Source organism: Anopheles aquasalis, chromosome 2 (genome assembly GCF_943734665.1).
Source record: "Anopheles aquasalis chromosome 2, idAnoAquaMG_Q_19, whole genome shotgun sequence".
Taxonomy (NCBI): Eukaryota; Metazoa; Arthropoda; class Insecta; order Diptera; family Culicidae; genus Anopheles; species Anopheles aquasalis.
In genome coordinates this window covers 70,485,647-70,505,646 of record NC_064877.1, presented here as the reverse complement: position 1 = coordinate 70,505,646, position 20,000 = coordinate 70,485,647, and the positions used below count along the sequence as shown (strand labels likewise).

The 20,000-nt window shown below is 50.8% G+C and overlaps 1 protein-coding gene across 1 annotated transcript in view; it reads right to left on the bottom strand.

Annotated features, from left to right (window-relative positions):
* Positions 1–20,000, bottom strand: part of LOC126581525 (hemicentin-1-like) — a 52,356-nt gene that overhangs the window by 16,189 nt on the left and 16,167 nt on the right. The window contains exons 4-8 of the mRNA XM_050245237.1: positions 17,591–17,593; positions 5,695–5,815; positions 5,401–5,515; positions 3,504–3,597; positions 2,558–2,671 (exon numbers count right to left, since the gene is read on the bottom strand). Coding sequence (XP_050101194.1) covers positions 2,558–2,671; positions 3,504–3,597; positions 5,401–5,515; positions 5,695–5,815; positions 17,591–17,593 — 447 coding nt within the window. The remainder of the gene's footprint in view (positions 1–2,557; positions 2,672–3,503; positions 3,598–5,400; positions 5,516–5,694; positions 5,816–17,590; positions 17,594–20,000) is intronic.

Below are 20,000 nucleotides of genomic sequence, written 5' to 3'. Positions count from 1 at the left end.
TGTTCCGTCTATCCGGTAATTTTAACGGACTGATTGACGTTAGTAGGAAAACGATTCTGTGAATGCATGAAGCCATTAAATGTTCTACTGTATGAGCCGTAGAAGAAAGTATCAACCAGTTTGCCAGCCATTTCACCACACAATTTTAGAAGTGCATGGCTTTATTAAATTTGCTTTTTCCTTCCAAAGACGAAATGATGTAGTTCGAAACCAACTGATGATGGAGGCGCCAGGTAACCGGTAAAATTTCAGAGTTCCAGAGGTTTGTAATTGCAATTTAAAATGGTTGAATAACGCAGGGTTCGCAAATTCCATTATGTGGGGAATGTGGAAATGTTAAAAAAATGTTTCTTCATTCAATTTTTCGAACACTGCTGTCTTTGCAGATATATTACCAATCTTTAATTCCAATATATGCATGTCGAGCAGAAACGAAACCTAAAGTATTCAATTGCTAGGTAAAATACCGACCTTTTTATATGGTATCATTTTATGAATTCTGTTTTCGAAAATTTGAAAACTGTACCACGATAACAATCAAGTGCGATGCTTTTTTCAACCAGTAAGTCTAACAGCATCGGCAGCCGTGCACTGTAATGTTCTCATTAGGCAACAACCCAAATGAAGCCATTAAAGTTATCGAAATATACAAAACTAAACAAATCTCCCATCGCTTGATAGACCGTGCGTTTTATACGAAACTCTATAGCGTTCCCAAAGCTTCTCCTTCGATTCCGAGTAGTTTCAACCGAGTGAGTAAACTTCCTGAAACTGAACGCCATGTCGTAGAAACCCGGGCTCGGCACACGCATGTTCCTTCCCTTGTAAGGAAGGAAAACTTTTTCAATCGAAGCTCTCAGCCTTTTCGAACGAATTACACAGAGCGAGAGAGAAAGAGAGAGAGAGAGAGAGTGAACGAGAAAAGCAGAATGAGAGTGAAAACGTGAGCACGCCCCGGGCACGCTGTGTAAATTGTGTTGGATCAATTATGTACGAACACATCCGGACGGGGTTCGATTAAAAATGCATTAGTCCGGACCGACCGTCCGACCGGAAACCGAGCGGATCGGCACCGAGCGTCGGCACTTTGGGCATCGTCGCGACTGGTGACTGTCAATCCTCATCATCCACGGTCACGGCCCCTTTGCTCGCTACAGTTCGATGGATGGATTCTAACCGGCATCCGATCCGGCGGGCTCGGGGAAAAGACACACAGAACGCACACATCCGCGGCGGTCCAGGTGGCTCCGGACGCGGGTCGCGAGAAACCACCGAACCACCGCACCGCACCGTCCGTAGCAAAGTGCAGTAGCCCGTTGCGGTGACACCGCGGATGCGGATGAAAAACTTATCCAATATCCGGGAACTTTTTAAATTAACCATCATTTCCGTGGTATCGTCGCGCCATCCACCAGGCTCGGCTTCTTCTTTTATAGTTTTGTTTCTTCGCATCGGTTTGTCGTGGTGGCGTTTTCCACGGAGCCGGATTTAATCATCTAACCCCGATCCATGGAAGCTACACGATTGCTGTCTGTAAGATGAACGGCCAGCCGATTTCCTCGCAACCAGCAACAAGCAATTGCCTTACGAGGGAGCCGTTCCAAGGAAGACAGATCTAAGAGGATTGGTTGCTCACATGAACTATCCCGGGAGCACGTCACTGGCGGATTACTTGCTACTTCTTGGGATTATACTCGTGGCTGTGCAAGAGGGCCGTGCAACGTGTCTCAACGGAGCTCATTTGATGTAGTCTTGGGATGATTATTAGCTTCTGCATCGCACTCTGCCTGCCCTGTACGCCCGTTGCACCGTCGCTGCAATGGCATTAGCCACTTTAAGATCCCGTTTCCTCCCCAGATGACAGAATAAGATTGAAAGACCGGGGGGAAGAGCGAAGGAAAAAGGGAGTAACAACCTCACCAACAACCCTTTCAACGTCAACTGCTTCGACAAAACGAGGGGTTTGAGTGGAGTTGAGTGGAGAGAGAGAGGCGACATGGCAAATGACATGGCGGCGACCGTGGAGAGGGAATTAAGGCAAAGGTAAGGACGATAACATCGGAGTCGGATCCATCTCGGACCCCCGGAGGCGCAGCGATGGCGTCGTGGCCACGTGCCTCCGTGGACGTGAAACGCAAACCTGATTGAGGTTTGACGGATGCCAGGGAGCGAAAACCCCCGAGAGTCCCCAAGGGAGCCCCCGGTGAAGAAGGGAGGAAGAATGAAGGCCGGACAGGGCGAACGGGGCCGGAGTACAAGGACGAGATCCCGGTATTTACACTGAAAAAGGGGAAGCAGCGGCTCGGGAAGGGGGGTGTTAATGGATTTGAAGAAGACACACATACACGGGCGCTCGCACAGGCGGCCTCATGCGGTGTCCAGGTACGTTGTCGATCCCTGTGATGAAGCTGGTCTGGCCGGTAGCGGTAGCAAATGACAGGCCGCGGCACACTCGACGTACTGTGCTTTTGGGTGCTAGCGGCCCAAGGATGAATAGATGGCGATGGGAAGGGTGCCACTACGAGAAGGGAAGAGGGTTGTGGGCTGACAAACTTACCGCCTGAAACGCGACAGGTGATTACCACGTCGTCGCCTTCCTCCTTCGGTCCGAGCTTCGTTCCGTTGATGTGGCGTCCCCAGCGATCCAGAACCACCGGTTGCTCCGGCAGCACTGTAAATAGTTAATGAAGGTTTTGCACCGTTTTAAGTAGAGTGTCTTAATCTCCCATCATCACCGGTGTGCTGTCGGTGTGCTAGCAAGTGACCAATCCATGCCTCCATGCCGGTTGGTACGGTTTGTTTGGCGTGCGTCGTGCACCTGTGCAAACATTACGCTGCCCTCACACGTGCACAGACAAAAGAGAATGAAAGATCAAACATCTCCGGAACCGTCACCGGTACCGGAAATTCATTTTAAAGATCCAAACTATGGACTGCGCCTTCTGGACTTTTTCGCCTAAATGCTTTCTCTCGTGGAATTATGCTTCCATGGCTTTGCCGCTCGCATAAGATATGCAGGTGGAAGGCGGGCTGTTCACGCTGCACGGGAACCAGATCACAGGCTCAGCCTTCGGGGCCTTTTGGTGGGGGCCACTGAGCACTTCTGCGTCAAGAGTATTGCAAGCATCTTCACCATAATGGCAGGATGAAAGCGCATCCAGCACTGGTGCCTGATTAGCACCAGTTCGTTCGTTCGCGCCATCATCATCATCATCATCATCACTATCATCAAAAGCGCATCTGTTGAGGTTCGTGAGAGTGCGTCTCCATCACGTGCAGCAGCACGTGACGCGAGCGCGCTAATGGGGACGGCAACATTGCACTGCATCACCTCCATTATGGTGGCCACGGCTAGCGGCGGCATGATTGTCTTACGACTCATCGAGTCACACGGTGCACTGGCACTGGCGTGGTCTATGTATGGCCGGATTGTCACCGGGAGTGCAACCGGAGTGGATGATGAAGTGTTTAACCGTCTACCGCCAACCGCAACGATGACTTACCGATCACGGAGAGGTTGTAGCGATATGTTTGCGTTTGGATGGTGCGAAAATCGATCCGACACCGGTAGATGCCCTGGTCGTGTCGCTTGAGGTTCTGCAATTTGGAGAAGGAAGTACAAAACAAAAAATTAAAAAAATACGTAGAATTCCGAGTAACAGACGAGCGTAAAGATTGTAGGCGACAGAGGAACATAAATGAAACATTTGTAAAATGTCGGATGCTCGGAAATGATTTCCGAAAGCTGAATACAGAGCCCACATGGGTGGCTGGTGTTGAGTGGCAATGGCAATGTAACGGGGAATTCATTGCTGTAGAGAGATACAAAATAAAAATACCAACACCGATCGGGCGACCGGCAATCGCTAATGAACTCGTGAAATTGGCAGAGAAAGAGAGACCGAGAGCAGCAGTAGCAGCAGTAGCAGCATCCGCACCGTAGTCGAGTTGTGTGGCAGCTGATAATAATGCCAATCGCCACATTTTTAATTAAATTAAGCAGAAAAACTCCAGCGTTGGTACTAGCGGAAATTCTTCAACGAAAACCAAGCACCACCTCTCCCACCGTTCCCGGTTGATGCCCACTGGCCACAGCCGCCCCCGGCAACAGCAGTAGCAGCGGTAGCAGAACCGCAGTGATGTGGCGTAAGTGTGGCATTAAACTGGCACTAGCGGAATATACCGGCAACCGGGCAACAAAAACGGGAAAAAACGAAGTAAAATGGAAAACCGGGCGAGAAAAAAACATGGCCATCATCAGTGTGCGCCATCGAATTCCGGGCATAATTACGCACGTACGACCGAGCGAGAGAGAGAGAGAGTGGGAGATGTCTGTGTTGGTGTGGAAATGGTGCGATTCGCTGTATTTGGAAGCTTTTCCACGTTTCTTTGGGATTTTTTTTCAACTTTCCCAGTGCTTGAAATGCGCGAACTGCCTCGAAGGTTCGACGGTGAGCGTGGTGGCGCGGCCTTTCGCAACTAACCGGACCGGAGCCCGGCCAGGCAGATGGCTTACAACCGCAAACACGATTTTCTTTGGTTAAACATTGATTTTACACCACGGACACACACGTGCATACATGTGCGGACATGAAGGCAGTGGTTAAGGGAGGGGAGTGTGAGGGTGCAGACATGTTAAGAGTAGCGCCGGTAGCCGGGGCACTGGGACCTTGTGTGACATAAAATTTCAATATCCATTTGTAGCCGTAATGAATTTGGCTTTAGCGCCATTGTTGCGCTGTACGTCCAAAAACTGAGAGGGGTGGGGGTTGGCCGGGGGGGTTCATTAATTTAACAACTACTGCTTGAGTTGACGTGCACCTGATCGGTGTGTATGGGTTGGCTGACTCGTGCGTGTCACGCATCGTATCGAATCGCGAACCACCACGACCTGGTGTTGGTGGCAATCTGGAGGAAATTATTGGTTCTTGTGGGGAACGGTTCGGAACAACATTAAACGTTCAGTCCAGTTCACTGTAAAGCTCACACAAGGCGTGTGATGAGTCACTTAAAAAGGGTGCACTGTAATCCGTTTGTGGCGATGGCGCACTGCCTGGCACCTGGTATTAACTGCATGCGATGCCACTTGATTGAGTCAAGCATGCATTCCGGCACCAGGAGGTTAGAAAGAACAAAATTGGAAATAGCCACCGTTACCCGGCGGGGTCTTTGACGTCACTTTCGAACACAAACCAAGTCCACGCATCGACGAATGATTGTGGAGTTTTCTGTGAGGCGCTGGAACGACATTTTGTAAGTCAAGAGTTCTATGATGGCCATCCGGATTAATCTGGTACTCGGTGCACCAAGCGTCATTCTCTCTTTCTCTCCTTCTCTCTCTTTAGTTTGCGTGGAAAAAAGGGGAGGAAAACCGTTATGACGCCGGGGCACTCGACTTACCTTTATCAGCAACGAGGCTGGCGATTTATCAATATTGAATTTGGCACGTGAGCCAAACACTTCCGGCGCTGACCAGTGTGCCGGCTGGCGCGATACTTTGTCACGTACATCGACGCTGGACGAGCCGTTGAACCGTGGTTTTAACGAAATACCGCAGCCGCCATTGACCGATCGATCGATCGATCGACGTTTTGTTTGCAACAGCAGCAGCAGCAGCAGCAGCAAAGGAAAGAGAAGAATGCGGCGTAAAATGAGTTTAGATTGAATGTGGGTGGCCAAGGACCCCAAGCGTACCTATACAGCGGAATGCCTGCATTATCCTTGAACCACAGGACCATGTAAACCTGCGAAAGTGGCACCGTGATTGGGCACTGCAGCTCGATGTTCCGTCCTTCCACGCCATCAACGTTAAACACTTCGGTCGAGGAGAGAGGGAGGGAAAGAGAAATAGAGAGAGAGAGAGAGAGAGAGAGAGAGAGAGAGAGAGTAAACTATTAATGAACTCGAGGACAACCTTGTTAAAGGAACAACAATTAAAGGGTAACAATGCAATGCTCTATTCAGCACAAATTACTGGAATGGTTTAATCCGTCGCACCCCGCACCGTATGGCAACTCACTCAATCAATCAATGTAAACGAACGCGGATCACAGCTTAATCTACGGTACGGTCACCGGTGAACCGGGAAGGAAGGAACATAAAATTGAAAGCACACAACATGAGCAGCGCTCGCCCCAGGAGTTTGAGTTCACACATGCAAATCGTGGGGTCCCGATCCCCTGGGTCGCCCACGGAGAAATTTGACTAACAAAGAGGACATTCAAAACACACACCAGCACGCACACATCTACACCGTTTCCTGGACTCTGGCGGGCAAACTCTCCCGCTTGGGTGCAGCTTTTTCACGATGCACGGAGGGACCTCATATTTGTCAATCATGCACCAATCGCAGTAGCGGTGAGCGAGAAAACGGCGCCACGAAAATAAAAAAGGGTGGAACGTGAATGGTGTGAAGGGGTTGTGGCCTACCCCTTACTGCTTTCCCTTTTCCCCCCCTTCCGCCCACCAGATACAGAGCGGCGGCACAGCACAGTGGGCGGGAGCGGGTGGTTTATCCGCAAAAATCATTTCCTTTTCGCGATTGCGATCCTCTCGGTTTCCGGTGCACGCTGTGTGTGAATGGGAGGGTGAGGTGGTGGTTCCACCTGCCGGTGCTATCCTGGCAGGCGGCTGCTGGCACAAACAAATCATAGCCAGACGACCAGAAACGCAAGACAGCCGCAGTTGCAAACCCATTTTTCGGCCGCTTGTTCGCGGTGATTTAACCAACAAAAAGCGGCTTCTCTCGCGGTCTCGCTGTTCGCGATTCCGCTGCCACCAGTCACCAGGCCACCACGGGGGGAGGAATCGAACAAAAACCGAACGAATGGACGAACGGGCGATCCGATGACGATGGCACCACAGAGAACCGCTGCAAAACCGTCCCAATGAGATATTTGATGATCTCGAAAACAGCAATCACGCGTTCCATCGATGCGCACGAAATGGCCAACCGGTGCCGATTCGTGATGACCAAGCGTTCGATCGCTTGGAGGGATTCGGCTGCGACGGCGGCGGCGGTGGCGTCGCGAGCAAATGGAACAGATAAAGCAGAGTTTTGGGCGCTGACAGTAATCTAATTTCCATAGTCATACCATACGCATCAAAACCAGCACTCCCGAGGGAGGTTTTGGGGGGGGGGGGGGGGGGGGGTGGGGGTGTTCGATCACGAATCTCGGCTCCCAGGGGGTTCGGTGGCCCCTGGATTGGGGATGCGTTGTTTTGCGAGGCCGGCATTCCTGCAACGTGGACGAGCAGCAACGCATCATCATGTCGGTGCCAACGACGTCATCAACGCAGCGTCGGTTGGCCAGGTCCGACCGACCCGGGGCTGTCGGAATGCTTGATAGTTTCCCATCACACCTGCGCTTCCCCTTTTCCGACCCATAGTCTTGCCGAGCGGCCTTTGGTTGTGTTGGAAGAGTTATCCGGATGGTTCGTCCATTTTCCTCTGATTGGAAATTGTGTGTATGGGCGTTTTTGGAAATTAGAATAAACCCCGTCGCTCTTCGTGGAAATGGGTGCATGATGCTGATTTTGATGTAAAATATGGTGCCCGGAATGGAACAAAAAGGTATTTGCATTGTGCCCATTGTGATATCGACACCTGGCTGACGTGCGATATGTGGCGCATGGACATTTTTCTGCATTTCAGGAGAAGTAGAAGGCACGAAAGCACCCCTCTGGCTGTAATATACATTCGCCGATTTCGCACATTGTAGCAAGTAATTTCATATTTGGCAGAGAGGAGGATTTTTGATGCAGTTTGTGACACAAAATGTGTACGTCCGATCGATAAAGAGGGATGAACGTGCGGATAAACAAACTGCAGCGTTAGGAATTGTCACCCCTGGTGTGAATTTGGCTTTTTGATTTGCAAGCGAGAGTTATTTCGTTTCTTTTCTTTGCCATTTACGAGCTTTAATGCTGGCTGATCGTAAAGACATTGTAGTTCATTCTTGTTTCCTCTTTAAAACGATCGGTAATTCCAATCTGAATGATGATTTACATTGCATTCAACCATCTATTTAAGAGGGAATCGAAGCGGGCTCTATTCTTTCTAAAGGTTTTTATTTCTGAATGGAGAACCTTCCATGAAAATTCAGCGCTTCTCGCATTTTTGCGGATAGCATTAAAACTGTTGGAACTTTTTAGGGAAAAATACTATATTCCTTTCACAAAAAAAGGCAACTGGCTTTCAACTAAAAAGAAGCTCTCGATTCGTTTCCAGCTTCCGCTGAGAAGTATTTAACCACACAAATTGATATTTCTATCCCATTCGCGGTCTCCGAACCAATTCCAAACTAGATTCAGGTTGAATTTCTTCCTTCTTCTGTCTAGAATAACTTCATGGCGCAAGTTGTCTTTCTGTTTTCCATAGTTTATTGTCTTTTATTTTCTACAAAGAAGAATGATACCTAAAATGTACTTTGCTCATTTCTCTCTCTCTCTATCTCTCTCTCTCTCTGCCCTCTCTCTCTCTCTACCTTTTTCGATCTTCTTTCCAATAATTAAATCTCTTTCCACCCTCTTTTGCTTCACACTTCCGCTTCACGAGATTGGACTCCACTGTTGCTATCTCCCTCCAGCAAGTTCGCTGCATCGAACCCGGATGGCCCGGCGCGATGTTACCCGAAAAACCGAAAACATTGCCACTTCAATCTGCGGATCCGAGACCTCCCTTCCCCCCTCCCCATGGTGGGCAGTGTGATGAATGGGTGGGTGGTGACGGGAGTGGTATTGCTGAGTCAACGCAACCCAACAGCGCCCTCCGGTTCGGACAACCGTCGAGGACCGACTCCGACGACACGCCGGTGACACTTTTTAATTTCACCACCATTTCGGCATCGTGTCTCGTGCCACGGTCTGCTCGCGGTGAAAGGAGTAAAGCCGCGCTTGTTCGGTCCGGAGGCCCAAAGATTTATGTTGCATCGCCGCACATCCCTTTTCAACCGCACGCGGAGTTCGAGGGTCGTGAGGATAATTTTTGGTCATTGTTTTCATCGGGCCTGTCGGCGTGCGTTGTTTGCTGGCTTAATTCCTGCACGATGAGTCCCCCACTCTCATGAACCCCCTTTCTTTTCCACTCGTTTCCTCTTTCTCTACCCTTCCAAAGATGAGTTCTCGCCAATGCTCCTCCTTATCGGCCAGGAGGATCCAACGAACGATCCAACTTGGAGCTTTTCCGTTCTGTATCCACGAGTCTTCTCTTCCCACTGTCCGTTCCGTATGCGAGTGTGAGTCTGTTTGTGCGGTTAGGGAAGGACAGATCCCTTATTCGCTGTTCTCACCCCGCATTGTGCCGGCAGCTCGAGTTCGTTGTTGTTTGTTTTGGAGTTACTCGCGTTGCGTTGCGTTTCATTTTCATTTCTCGCTCAACGCCCCCACAGAACGAAGCATGGCATGGTCGCGAACAGGGGTTTGTCCGCTTGGAACAGCAACGCTATCCAGTTGCTCTTCAGCGAATCGGCATCGTGTTGACAGTGCGCGCACCCGCTACCGAATGCCATGTGTTGCCATGTGTGTACACAGCATCCGGGGTCCCGGGGGTTCGTTCACAAACCGCGACCGCGTTGCACACAACGCATTATCAACTGCACACCATCGACATCGACGACGCGACCGGACCGTGAGCACGTACCCAAGCTGGCCACAGTCTCGCCAGCACTGGATCGCTGCCGGGATACGGTCGTGATTTGGCCAGGACTTCTTCTTCTGTTGTGTCCGCTGGCTGAACAGCTGGCTGAAGTGCTCTGGTACGGACGAACACCACGCTGAGGTGGCGACCGCCGAGTTGCGATTATAATTTTTGTTTTTCTCCTCCACCCCTCCTTTACGAGTGCTACACTTTTACAATAATAAAAAGTAAAATTTCATTGAAGCATTTCCCGGGGACGCACCGGTGGCCACACGTGGGGCCTGCCGCAATTCCGGCTCTTATTGCGAAGAATGAGGCGCACAGGACGTTGCTTCCTGGAACGATGTTCGCAAGCGGTTCTATCGTCGCTCCAACGCTTGTGGTGGAGGTGTTGGGGGTGGTGGCGAGGTAGTTAGGGAAGCGAACATTGCAATCTACATTTATTGCCTTGAAAGTGGTACGCGGTGTGCGCGTTTTGCATCTCGTACAAAGTGCGGTCTCGTACCTGCGCGTACCACCAGTGTCCGTGGCCACTTCTCAATAATTTCGCCGACCGTAATAAAAGTTAACAAAAGCACCAGAAGACGAAGAAGAATAAATAGAGCGAGAGGATGTAAAGGAAGAGAAGGATAGGAACACGAAGCAATGGAATGCACTATCTATGCTCATGCTGCACACCTGCTAACCTGGGCGCCGTCGGCCGTGATGGCGAGAGGATAGCGAGAGATGCATTGTCGGCGAAAGTGCAACCAACTGTACCGGAACAGGCGATGGTGAAGGCGAAAAAGCAGCACCGTAGGACGGGACAGGGATTGCCCGTGGATGCTCTCTCGCCTCAGCCAGCAGCACGATTCCATTTCCACGGACCCTGGTCAACATAATCAACTTAAGAAAACCAGCGTCCAGCAAACAGACCGGACACACACTTGCACACATTAGAACATCGGCACCGCCGTCGGACGTCTCCGTCGGTTTGAAGTAGAAGTAAAATACGTTCATTTTCCAGTCAGATAAGGGCAAAGTAAAGCTAGAAGAGAATAAAGGCTGGCTGGCAAGAGCTTTGCTAAATTAAACAAACAACTTTCTCGCTCGCGCTTGGCTTCCGATTTCTTGGCTTTTCTGTTTCGCCGCGCCGTGACGGAGAGATTGGCGGACGGAAACGAGTGGAGCATCGAAAGCCCAGGCAGATAGAGACTTCACCCACCACCATCAATATGGTCGTTAAGCACACCCTCCCCAGTCCCATTGCAAACACGCGTACATTCCTGCCGTTAACGAATGTTTCGGAAAAGTCAGTTTCCGCGAAAACGCGGCGGCGGCTTCATCGATGATAAGCCAGTCGCACACATACACGCGGGCACGAGTACGCGAACGCCAGGAGATGATTTTCCGCGGAAAAGTCCCTAAGGTATCCGAAGAGTGCCGTACGCTCGCGCTCCCGATACCGAATGATGATACGCCGGAGGCGGCCAGCAGTGATGCTCATGGTGATGATGATGATGATGATGATGATGACGATGCTCATGATCATGATGGTGGGCGGTCGTGGGGTGCCCCGGTGTGCCCCGAACAAATAATGAAAATCTCTCAAGCGAAACACCATTTCGGAGATTTTAATTTTTGATCAATGATCCTCCTCCAGCTTCCAGCTCTTGCCGCATGCCACTCTCTCGCGCGCTCCGCTCCTCGATTGCTTTCGGTCGATGCGCTTGGCCCTCCTGCTGCTGGCAATGCCCGACGGTACCGTATTATTTCAATAATAATTCATTAACGCAAGCGAAAATAAAATTAAAAATAAAACACTCCGGTGGCCCCATCGAGAGCGTGCCATTTGCGCCGGAATGAATGCATTCATTCCGGCAGGCCGACCACCCGGCGAGGCCCGTTTCTTGGTTCGAGTTCTTTCGATTGTGCGAGCGCGAAACAATAGAGGTCTGGTAGCGCCAGCGAGCAGGCGACGCCAGAACCCTCGCAGCACAATCATCGTGTCCGCGTGTCGAATGATAATGATAGACAATTCTAGGACCCATGCCGAGTGGGTTATTGTGCCGGTGAACTATCGAATTTAAATTTTTTAACACACACGCACACATGCACTCACACGATGCCAATATGCTGATGATTTATTCAGTTTTCGATCAAAACCCCCCCGGTTCCGTGTGCGTCCGCGATCCGCTACACTGACAGTCAGTCAACCTCATCAAGCCCGGGTGTTGATGGCTCGCAGGAATCTTTTGCCCAGGGATTGGCATCGTTTTGTATACTTTATCTTTTTAATAACTTCCATACAGAATGGCCAAGCAAGCATTGATGATAAAGAGACGACCAAGTAAACCTTTATCTTTTGTTTGACAGATGGAATTGGAAGGAAAAGCATCTCCACGCGTCACGCACCGGAAGTGACCATCAATTGGAAGGCTATTAGTAAGATATTCTATTCCCAATTAACTCATTTTCGCAAAACAAATCGAAAGTCTCTAAGTCGTGTACTCTACGGTCACGCAAAATCACGATAAAGAATGATGAAGATGCGTTAGTAGTAGACAATCCGAGTTTCTAGACACAATACCTAGTCTCGCTTTCGTTGATCGGAAGTGAAGCTGTAGCTTTTCTGTAGTTTTTTTTTCCTTCACCCACCAAAAATGATCGGTAACGTGGAGCCCGACAGATAAATGAGTTTACGTTTTCAATTAATACCCCCCAGCCCTGACGAACACGGACGGTTCTCGGTTGCCCATGATGACGCTAGCGAGTGCATCCTTAACCGCCATCCTCCCACGAATCCGCGTAGCCACAACGACCTCAGACTTGCGGTTGAAAAAAGGTTCTTCGAAATGGCCCAGCGACCAGCAACGACAGAGAGAGAGAGAGAGAGAGAGAGAGAGAGAGAGAGAGAGAGAGAGAGAGAGAGAGAGAGAGATAGCAGGTTGCGGTCGCGGCGATGGGCACGATGGGCTGTGAAGTGCGAAATCAGAGTGATTAATTGTTGCCTCGTAAAAGTCCACCACCAACACCACCAGCGCGCGCTGAGGTAGACCATGATGGGGCGAGCAACCATTCGGAGCATAATAACGGCGGGCAGCTCATCCCGTTTGGCAAATTTGAGCGACGGTAGTACGGGGCAGCGAACGCGCTGGAGTCATCGTCTACCATTGACTTCCTCCCAGGGGGGGGGGAGTGGACAAGCAGAGCTTTACAGCCAATGACATCACAGTCCCAGGAGCCTGGCTGGCCACCCAGTGAGCGAGCGAGCGAACGAGTGAGGGAACCACCGCACCGCACCGCGGTGGAGTATATCGGCGTGAAGTCGATGCCGGCTGGATCCATTGGATGGATGGTGAGCGATAATTTATCATCATCACGTGCCCGGTGGACTGTGTTTTGACCGGAAGTCGCCGTCGTGGTGGTTGAGGTGGTGGTGGTGATGGTCGTCACTACCTTCCGCCATCTGGCGGTTGGAGAAAGGCAACAACAACAACAACAACAACAAAGGGGAAAAAAACGAAGCCAAACGCGAATGAAAGAACGACAAAAGGTGCAATCTCCCCTGTGAGGAAGAGGAGGGGAGAGCCAAACGCACAGCCGCATGATGTGCGGCCGCACTGCATCCCCGGCGCTGTTGTTCCGGACGTTCCCTGGCGTCGATGCGTTTTACAACATAATACCCCGTCGGTGGATCCTTTATGCGATAGATCGCGCAAGCCACCAGCGATCGCGTTGCTTTGTTCACGTGGCACCGACACCAGCGACTGGCCACACCGCTTCCGGCACCAGGTCGGATGACGACGACGACGACCATGGTTGTGCCCGCACCGCATCGCGATGAGTTTGTGGCATTAGAGTTTGATGAGGTTTTTTTTGGGGGGGGGGGGGGGGTGGGATGGAACCGGAAGCGTGCAGTTCTGAGCACGGGGCAGTCTCAGCCCCCACGCAAAACACCCCTTTTCACGGTCTTTCACGCTAACCACCGGGAGCGGGAGTCCACATTAATTATTCTGCGGTTGCCTGTCATAACTATAAACCATCAATTTCGGGGCAGCCTATTGTGCCGACCATGATGATGATGATGGTGATAGTGAGGAAAAGGGACAGAAATGAGGGCAGGGTGGAGAGTTCCCGTTTTTCCAGCCCTGCGGCTCTGTGGTGGCGATAAAAATTAACGGCAAAGGATGTGGCCACGAGAGACCGGATGTGGCGTTTACTTTGAACCGATTGCCCCGGGACCCGGGGTTGATTGGTTTCCTGCTGGTTCCTGGTGCACCCGTTCTGTCGATCTGCGTCTGCCAGCCGGATGGTCGAATGGTCGTGGTAGTTTTTTAGGTGTTTTTATCGGGAATATATTTTTTGCAGAATTTTAACTTCGCCCAACAACTCAAGGATAGAAGAGTTGTTCCATGCGGACTTGGATCATTCAAAATAGTTCCCAGAATTGACAATTCCCAAATCACGCCACCAGATCCTCCGGCTGAGTGATGCCGGAAGTTCGACAAAACCCAATCATTTCGTCCTCTTTGTCCTCCGTTAGATCCCGTTTTGAGCCTTCTGGTTCCGGATAAGTGGCCGGAAAAGGAGCGAAATCGAAAGTCACATTTCCAACCCCTCTTCAGTCCCCACTGCCAGGCCACGAGATGGTAAATGAGAAATGAGGGAACTTCTTCCTGTCACGGAAGAAGCAAGAAGCCCTCCGACATACACGCCACTCCAGGCGGGAAGGGAAGCAGTTAATTAGCAATTTTCTAACCGAAACCACCGTTCGGTCGCCTGTCAACGACACCAAAAACCCGTGGAGAGGGGTCGCGAGTGTAAGAAAGGAAGTTTGAGGCGAGTTCGAATTCCGTTTCCTTCCACCGTGCACACACTATCGAGCTATTTTGAGCGACCACACATCGCACAAAAAGGGATCGAACGGTCCGTTCCTAGGTCCACGGGAAGGAGGGGAGTGGGTTGGAAATTGAGTTTTCCACCTGCGACGACGGTGGCCATTCACCCCGGGGGTGAATCAAATTTGTGGCGTGTTGAGGCCGAGTGGGGCAATAGTTTCGGAACCTTCGGGATGCTTTTTGAGGGTCACCGAAGCAGTTCTGTTGAAGCACCTAAAAAGAGATCCACCATTGGTTTCGGACATCTCGGCTCGGACACTTGAGTCATCGGTAGACTCCGCTCCCGTTGCCTCGATATAAATATATCCAGCATCCTTTTTAAGAACGAAATGAGCCGGTTGCGTGTCTCACACGCGTTGACCATATCGGGAGGACCAAAGTGTCTCGAAAATAGCGACCTCCTTTGTTAGCGACCGTTGACGTAGCAGCAACGTTAGCATCCTAATCTGTGTCACGCGTGGCTCTTCTACAACCAGAAGAGCTACACACCAGCACACCAATCGATACCGATTATCTGGCCGAGTATCGTCGACGTTGAACGTCTTCATAGACACGGGGCGGGGGGGGGGGGGGGGTCGTGTTGCGTCTGTTTAATGTTGTGGCATAAAATATTGAAGTCAAGTGGATCCACGCGTGGGAGCAGCTCGGTATGGTGCGTAGTTTTGAGGCCGCGATTGTGGCGCTCCAACACCGGGCTCCTCCATCCTCCACGTTAATTCAATCCCCAGCCTCAAGTGCGTGGGAAAACAAGATTAGGTGACCCCCTCCCCCCCGGGGGGAAATAAGGGAGGAAACGTATGGGAAAGAGTGAGTATGGGGTTTCTAGGTTAACCAGCTGCCTAGATCTTAACCTCGTACTTTACTGCCATACGTAAAAGGACCAGGGGAGTGAGAAGAAACCAGGGGATCTGTGCTTCACACGATGTTTTAAATGAAGATTCGGGCAAGTGTTTTGTTCGTATCCGTCCATCGTTTTTGGATTGCTTTTCTATTTAAAGTTCGCCCAAGGGGCCGGCGGTTTTGCGCCGCTCCAAAACTCCTCAATCAGATTACCGAACCATGCCAATGCCAAGTGGAGCGTTTGGTGAAACATTTGCTAATAATGTGAGACGCAGTCACGGCTCGAGTGCTTGCTGGTTGGCGCACGTGGAACCTTGGTCTCGAGATGTATTGCTAGATAGTTTCCACGAACTACTCCAAACAGTCGTAAGCTGGAGCTGCTGCGTGTGCTGCCGGTGTATTTGTTGAAACGCGTCGGTCCTCAAAACACAGCGAGCGAGCGAGCGAGCGAACGAGAGTTAAAGCGTAGGCTGGTATAGACATTCTCTGCTGGTTGTCCTAGCGCAATTCTCGGAAACACAGGTCCCGTACAAGCGAATGCGAACCGGTGGCACTGCTTGGCTTTAACACTTAGAAGCTTAGCTCGTCGGGACATGGAGACCGACGGCGCTCACTGGTAGGAAAACGATACGAAGGACTGTTGGTAGCTCCGGCGAAGAATACCATGATGGCCTTGGAGAGGAAGCGACCTTAAGACGTTTGTTTACGCAATAGAGTTATCATACCGGGTGGTGACGGGTGGCGCAGAGAACTCCGTGAACTGACGTGGCACTCCACCAGAAGCTACATTCCGTCCAACCTTTCCATCCCGTTGACCGACTAAACTGGTAATGAGTTTTGACTCCAGTGGCCCCGATGTTCCGCAGCAGACATGCGACTATCTCGCGCAATGAACAACTTTCTTCCTCGGTGACGCACACACATGTCGGTGCATGTGTCGTCGAGTAGTACGGTAGACTTTGTCCTTGCCTCCGGGGTTCTTTTTCCGTTGTTGTCGCGGATTGTCGTACCGTGTGGCCACGCGGAAATGGGAAAGTTTGTCCCTGAGAATTGCTGCACAGGGGTGACACAGTTTTTGGAGGTTCGGGACAGGAAGCCGCGTCTTTATTGCGAATTGTTTCGACGGAACGTTCCGCGGTCCGTATTCGCAAACAAGTTCCGAGTAGGTGCATCTGCAACTGGCAACCTTCTCACATGGGCAACAGAAACATGGCAGAGGGCGCAATAAGTGCTCATATGTTGAGAAAAGATCGGTGGAGAAACTTTCATAAAATCAAAAAGGACTCGCCCCGAAACTGCACACATGCAGCAGTCACTAAGTATAACGCAAATAAAGAACTGGGTTTCTGTAGGTAATTCGCATACCAGAGACCTCGAACGAGTGATTAAGTTTTTAGACGGTTAATCATTTAACAATAAAGCGTTTTTTTTGACGTTCAATCTCTTAATCAAATGCATCATTAGGTGCATCCCGCTTAAGTTTCATCCTTTCATCCACTTTCATACCCATTTGAGGAGAATATTTTATCGGAAAAGTAAGCGTAAATCCCTCCTACTCCTAGCAATAGTTATAGAACCGATAAAACCGCCTGCCAAATCCCTGAAATGTTACCGGCTACCTGGCGCCTCCATCATCGGAGATTCGGCAACGGAGCTTCATAATTTCGTCTTTGGTGGGAAAAAAGCAAATTTAATAAAGCCATGCACCTCTGAAATTATGTGATAAAATGACCCGTGGACGGTTCGCATGCTAATATAAGTTTAAGAGTAAACTGTTATCTACAACTGTGTGGCCAACAACTGTTAAATGTCTCTCACTTGCGGTATATATTTTAAGTGAACAATCGATGCCGAAAGGCCGAACGAAATCACGTTTAATCAGTTCTTAGCTTAGCGAAGTTGCATTCGTGTATCAACAGCTTAATGTTGGGCTCGAGCTGTGGTTCCCACTAAATGTGGCGACATAAATGTGTTTAACGCATTGTTTTCTTCGCACGCTCACCTCACAACATCGTGCACAAACATGAAAGCACAAACATACACAGGAAGAGAGAGAGAGAGAGAGAGTGAGAGAGAAAGGGAGAGAATAGAACCAGACAGAACAGGAGGAGACTTTAACATCCACCACGAGCAAGTTGGCGTAAACGGCTGTGTTTGGGTTTTCGTGGAAATGTTGAGATAAATTTATTTATCCCAAACACCCATTACTGATCCCGCGCCTTGTGCTGCTCACCCTCTCCCCCACCCCCGCCCCCAACCCAAGGCCCCCGCTTGCCAACGCGTTTTGGATATGCTCCAAAACAGCTCCTCAGCGCCTCTGTTACATCGCACCGCACACCGCGTTCGCGGTTTCGCTGGTTGCGCTTACTGATGAAGTTGCTGACGACGACGATGGTGATGATGATGACGCTGATGGTGGTAGTGGTGTAGGAAGTGAAGAAGAAGGATGCCACGGTACGGAACGGTACGATGTAACAGCCTGAACAGCACGTTTTGGGCACGAAAGATTAAAGCCCGCACGGCACCATAGCTTGTTTTTGGGGTCACAGTGTCGGTTGTTGGACACCCTTTGTTGCCTCCCCCCTTCTCGGTTACATCGTGTTGCCATGCCATGCCAATTGTGACAAACTCCAGAACACACACAATAAGCGCCAAATGAAAGAAGGATCACAAGGCAATAGGCTCTTCGGTACGCTCATCGTACGCCAGGACATTCTTTGGCGAAACTTTGTGGGGTGAAGGCGGTGGTGAAAGTTAACCCAAAAGGCGAGCGGGCGAGCATCTTCATTCCGGGTTTGCCGCGTCTCTTCGTCTGCTTCTCAGCACTCCCCGTCTATCGTGACCAACCGGAGAAAATTGACACAAAACAGCCCACTCGCCATGATGTGGTCCACCGCGTTGATACCGTGCAGATTCGACAGATTGGAAGCGACATACGCGTGGTTCTGCTTGTGTGCGTGGGTGTGTAGCGACAGTCACCTTCCCCCACAACAAATCGCAACCCGGAACGCTACGATTACAACAAAAGATTAATTCGTTGTGTGTGATTTATGTGCCCGAACAGCTCCGCATTCCCCGCTCTTTGGTTCGTGTCTTCGTTTCCTCTGATTGCTTCCTTCTGAGTGGCGCGATTGAGAACCTTTTTGGTACGGATCAGGCATACATGTGTCGTCTTGCGCCCCGCCAGATTCCCGGAGCAGCAGCAGCAGCATCCAGCGGTTGCTCGCGAGCCTACCGGCGCCGAAAGTGTTGAAACCACCTGGCTAACCGCAAACACAACCACACTCCGCACACATCCGCACGGGTGGTGGTGGTGAGGCACCAGAAGATAAGGCAGGACGCGATCTTGTGCGTTCCTATCCACCATCCGCCGTTCTAAGGGATGTTAAAAGTTTAATTTCGTGGAGCAAACAAACCCGTCTCCCTTCCTTGGCTTCCGGTAGCCCCAAAAGCGCGTCACGATGATCGGGTTTATGGACAAATTAGGGGCCACTGGACTGGAGCCCACTTCGGTGCCTTTCGGTGGGAACAGGAAAATGGCGGCTTTCTGGTGGATTGGAAAAGTGGAAAGTTCCGGGGAGTTCCACCCGTGCCACAATCGGTTTGTGTGTCCGATTGTTATTGTTGTTTGCACCGGCTGGAGATTAGGGTAAGCTCTCCGGTTCCCTGGGTACATTCCACGAACGCGGCCACCAACCACCAAGCGCCCGGACCGGACGTCAAATCCACTTTTGTCCAAAGTATGGCTGTGAGTGTGCGTGTCGCACCGGGAACCGACCGTAGCTCATCGTCAACTCAGTTGGCCACTTCCGTCACGTCATGCCGCTGCCGCTACACGGCAACGAACGACGAGGAAGTTTGCGGTTTCTTCATTCTTCGGTTTCTTTGGCTTCGGTTTCTTCTGCTTTTTCTTCTTCTTCTTCTTCTTCTTCTTCTTCTTCTTTTGGAAACTAATAAAAGCCATCGCTAGTCAGCCACCGTCTCCTCCGCTGTCCCATCCTAGGGTCAGTTCCTTGATTTTTTACGACCCAACCCCAGTTCCTCCTTCGCCCTCCCCATCGCTCCTCTCCGTAAACTCCCGGACTGACTTTTGAACGGTCGACCGCAGCAACACGAAACCAAAGGACGAACGACCTGGCGCTGGTGAAGGATTGTCGTGCCCCGGGTTTTACTCCGTTGGGCGGTGGGTGGTGTAGGAGGAGTTGGGGAAGGACGTTAGGAGATTGCTCTTAGCTGAATTAAGTAATGGCAACCGACACCACCACCACCACCACCAACACCAAGACTGTCGTTCTTGTTCCCCTTTTGCCATCCTTGTCGCCTTGATGGCCATTGTGTGGTGTGTGGGAGTGCGGGAAGCAAAAGTTTTCCCTTTTTGGCCTTGGCTTCACTTCACTACACGAGCATAAAACCGTCAACCGAGTTGGGGGGGGGGGGGGGAGAGAACGGGCGCACCAGGTGATGCCACTGTAATGGATACACACGCACACCCACACGCCAAGGAACAGCTCCTCATCAAGGAGTTCATTAATTTTGCCAACTTTATGAGAATGGTTAAGGGCGAGGGTTGCAAGGGTGTCCACTCCACCCCTTCCTGCAACCCTGGCGTTACCACCGAGTTCCGAGATCTTAACGCAAGCCTC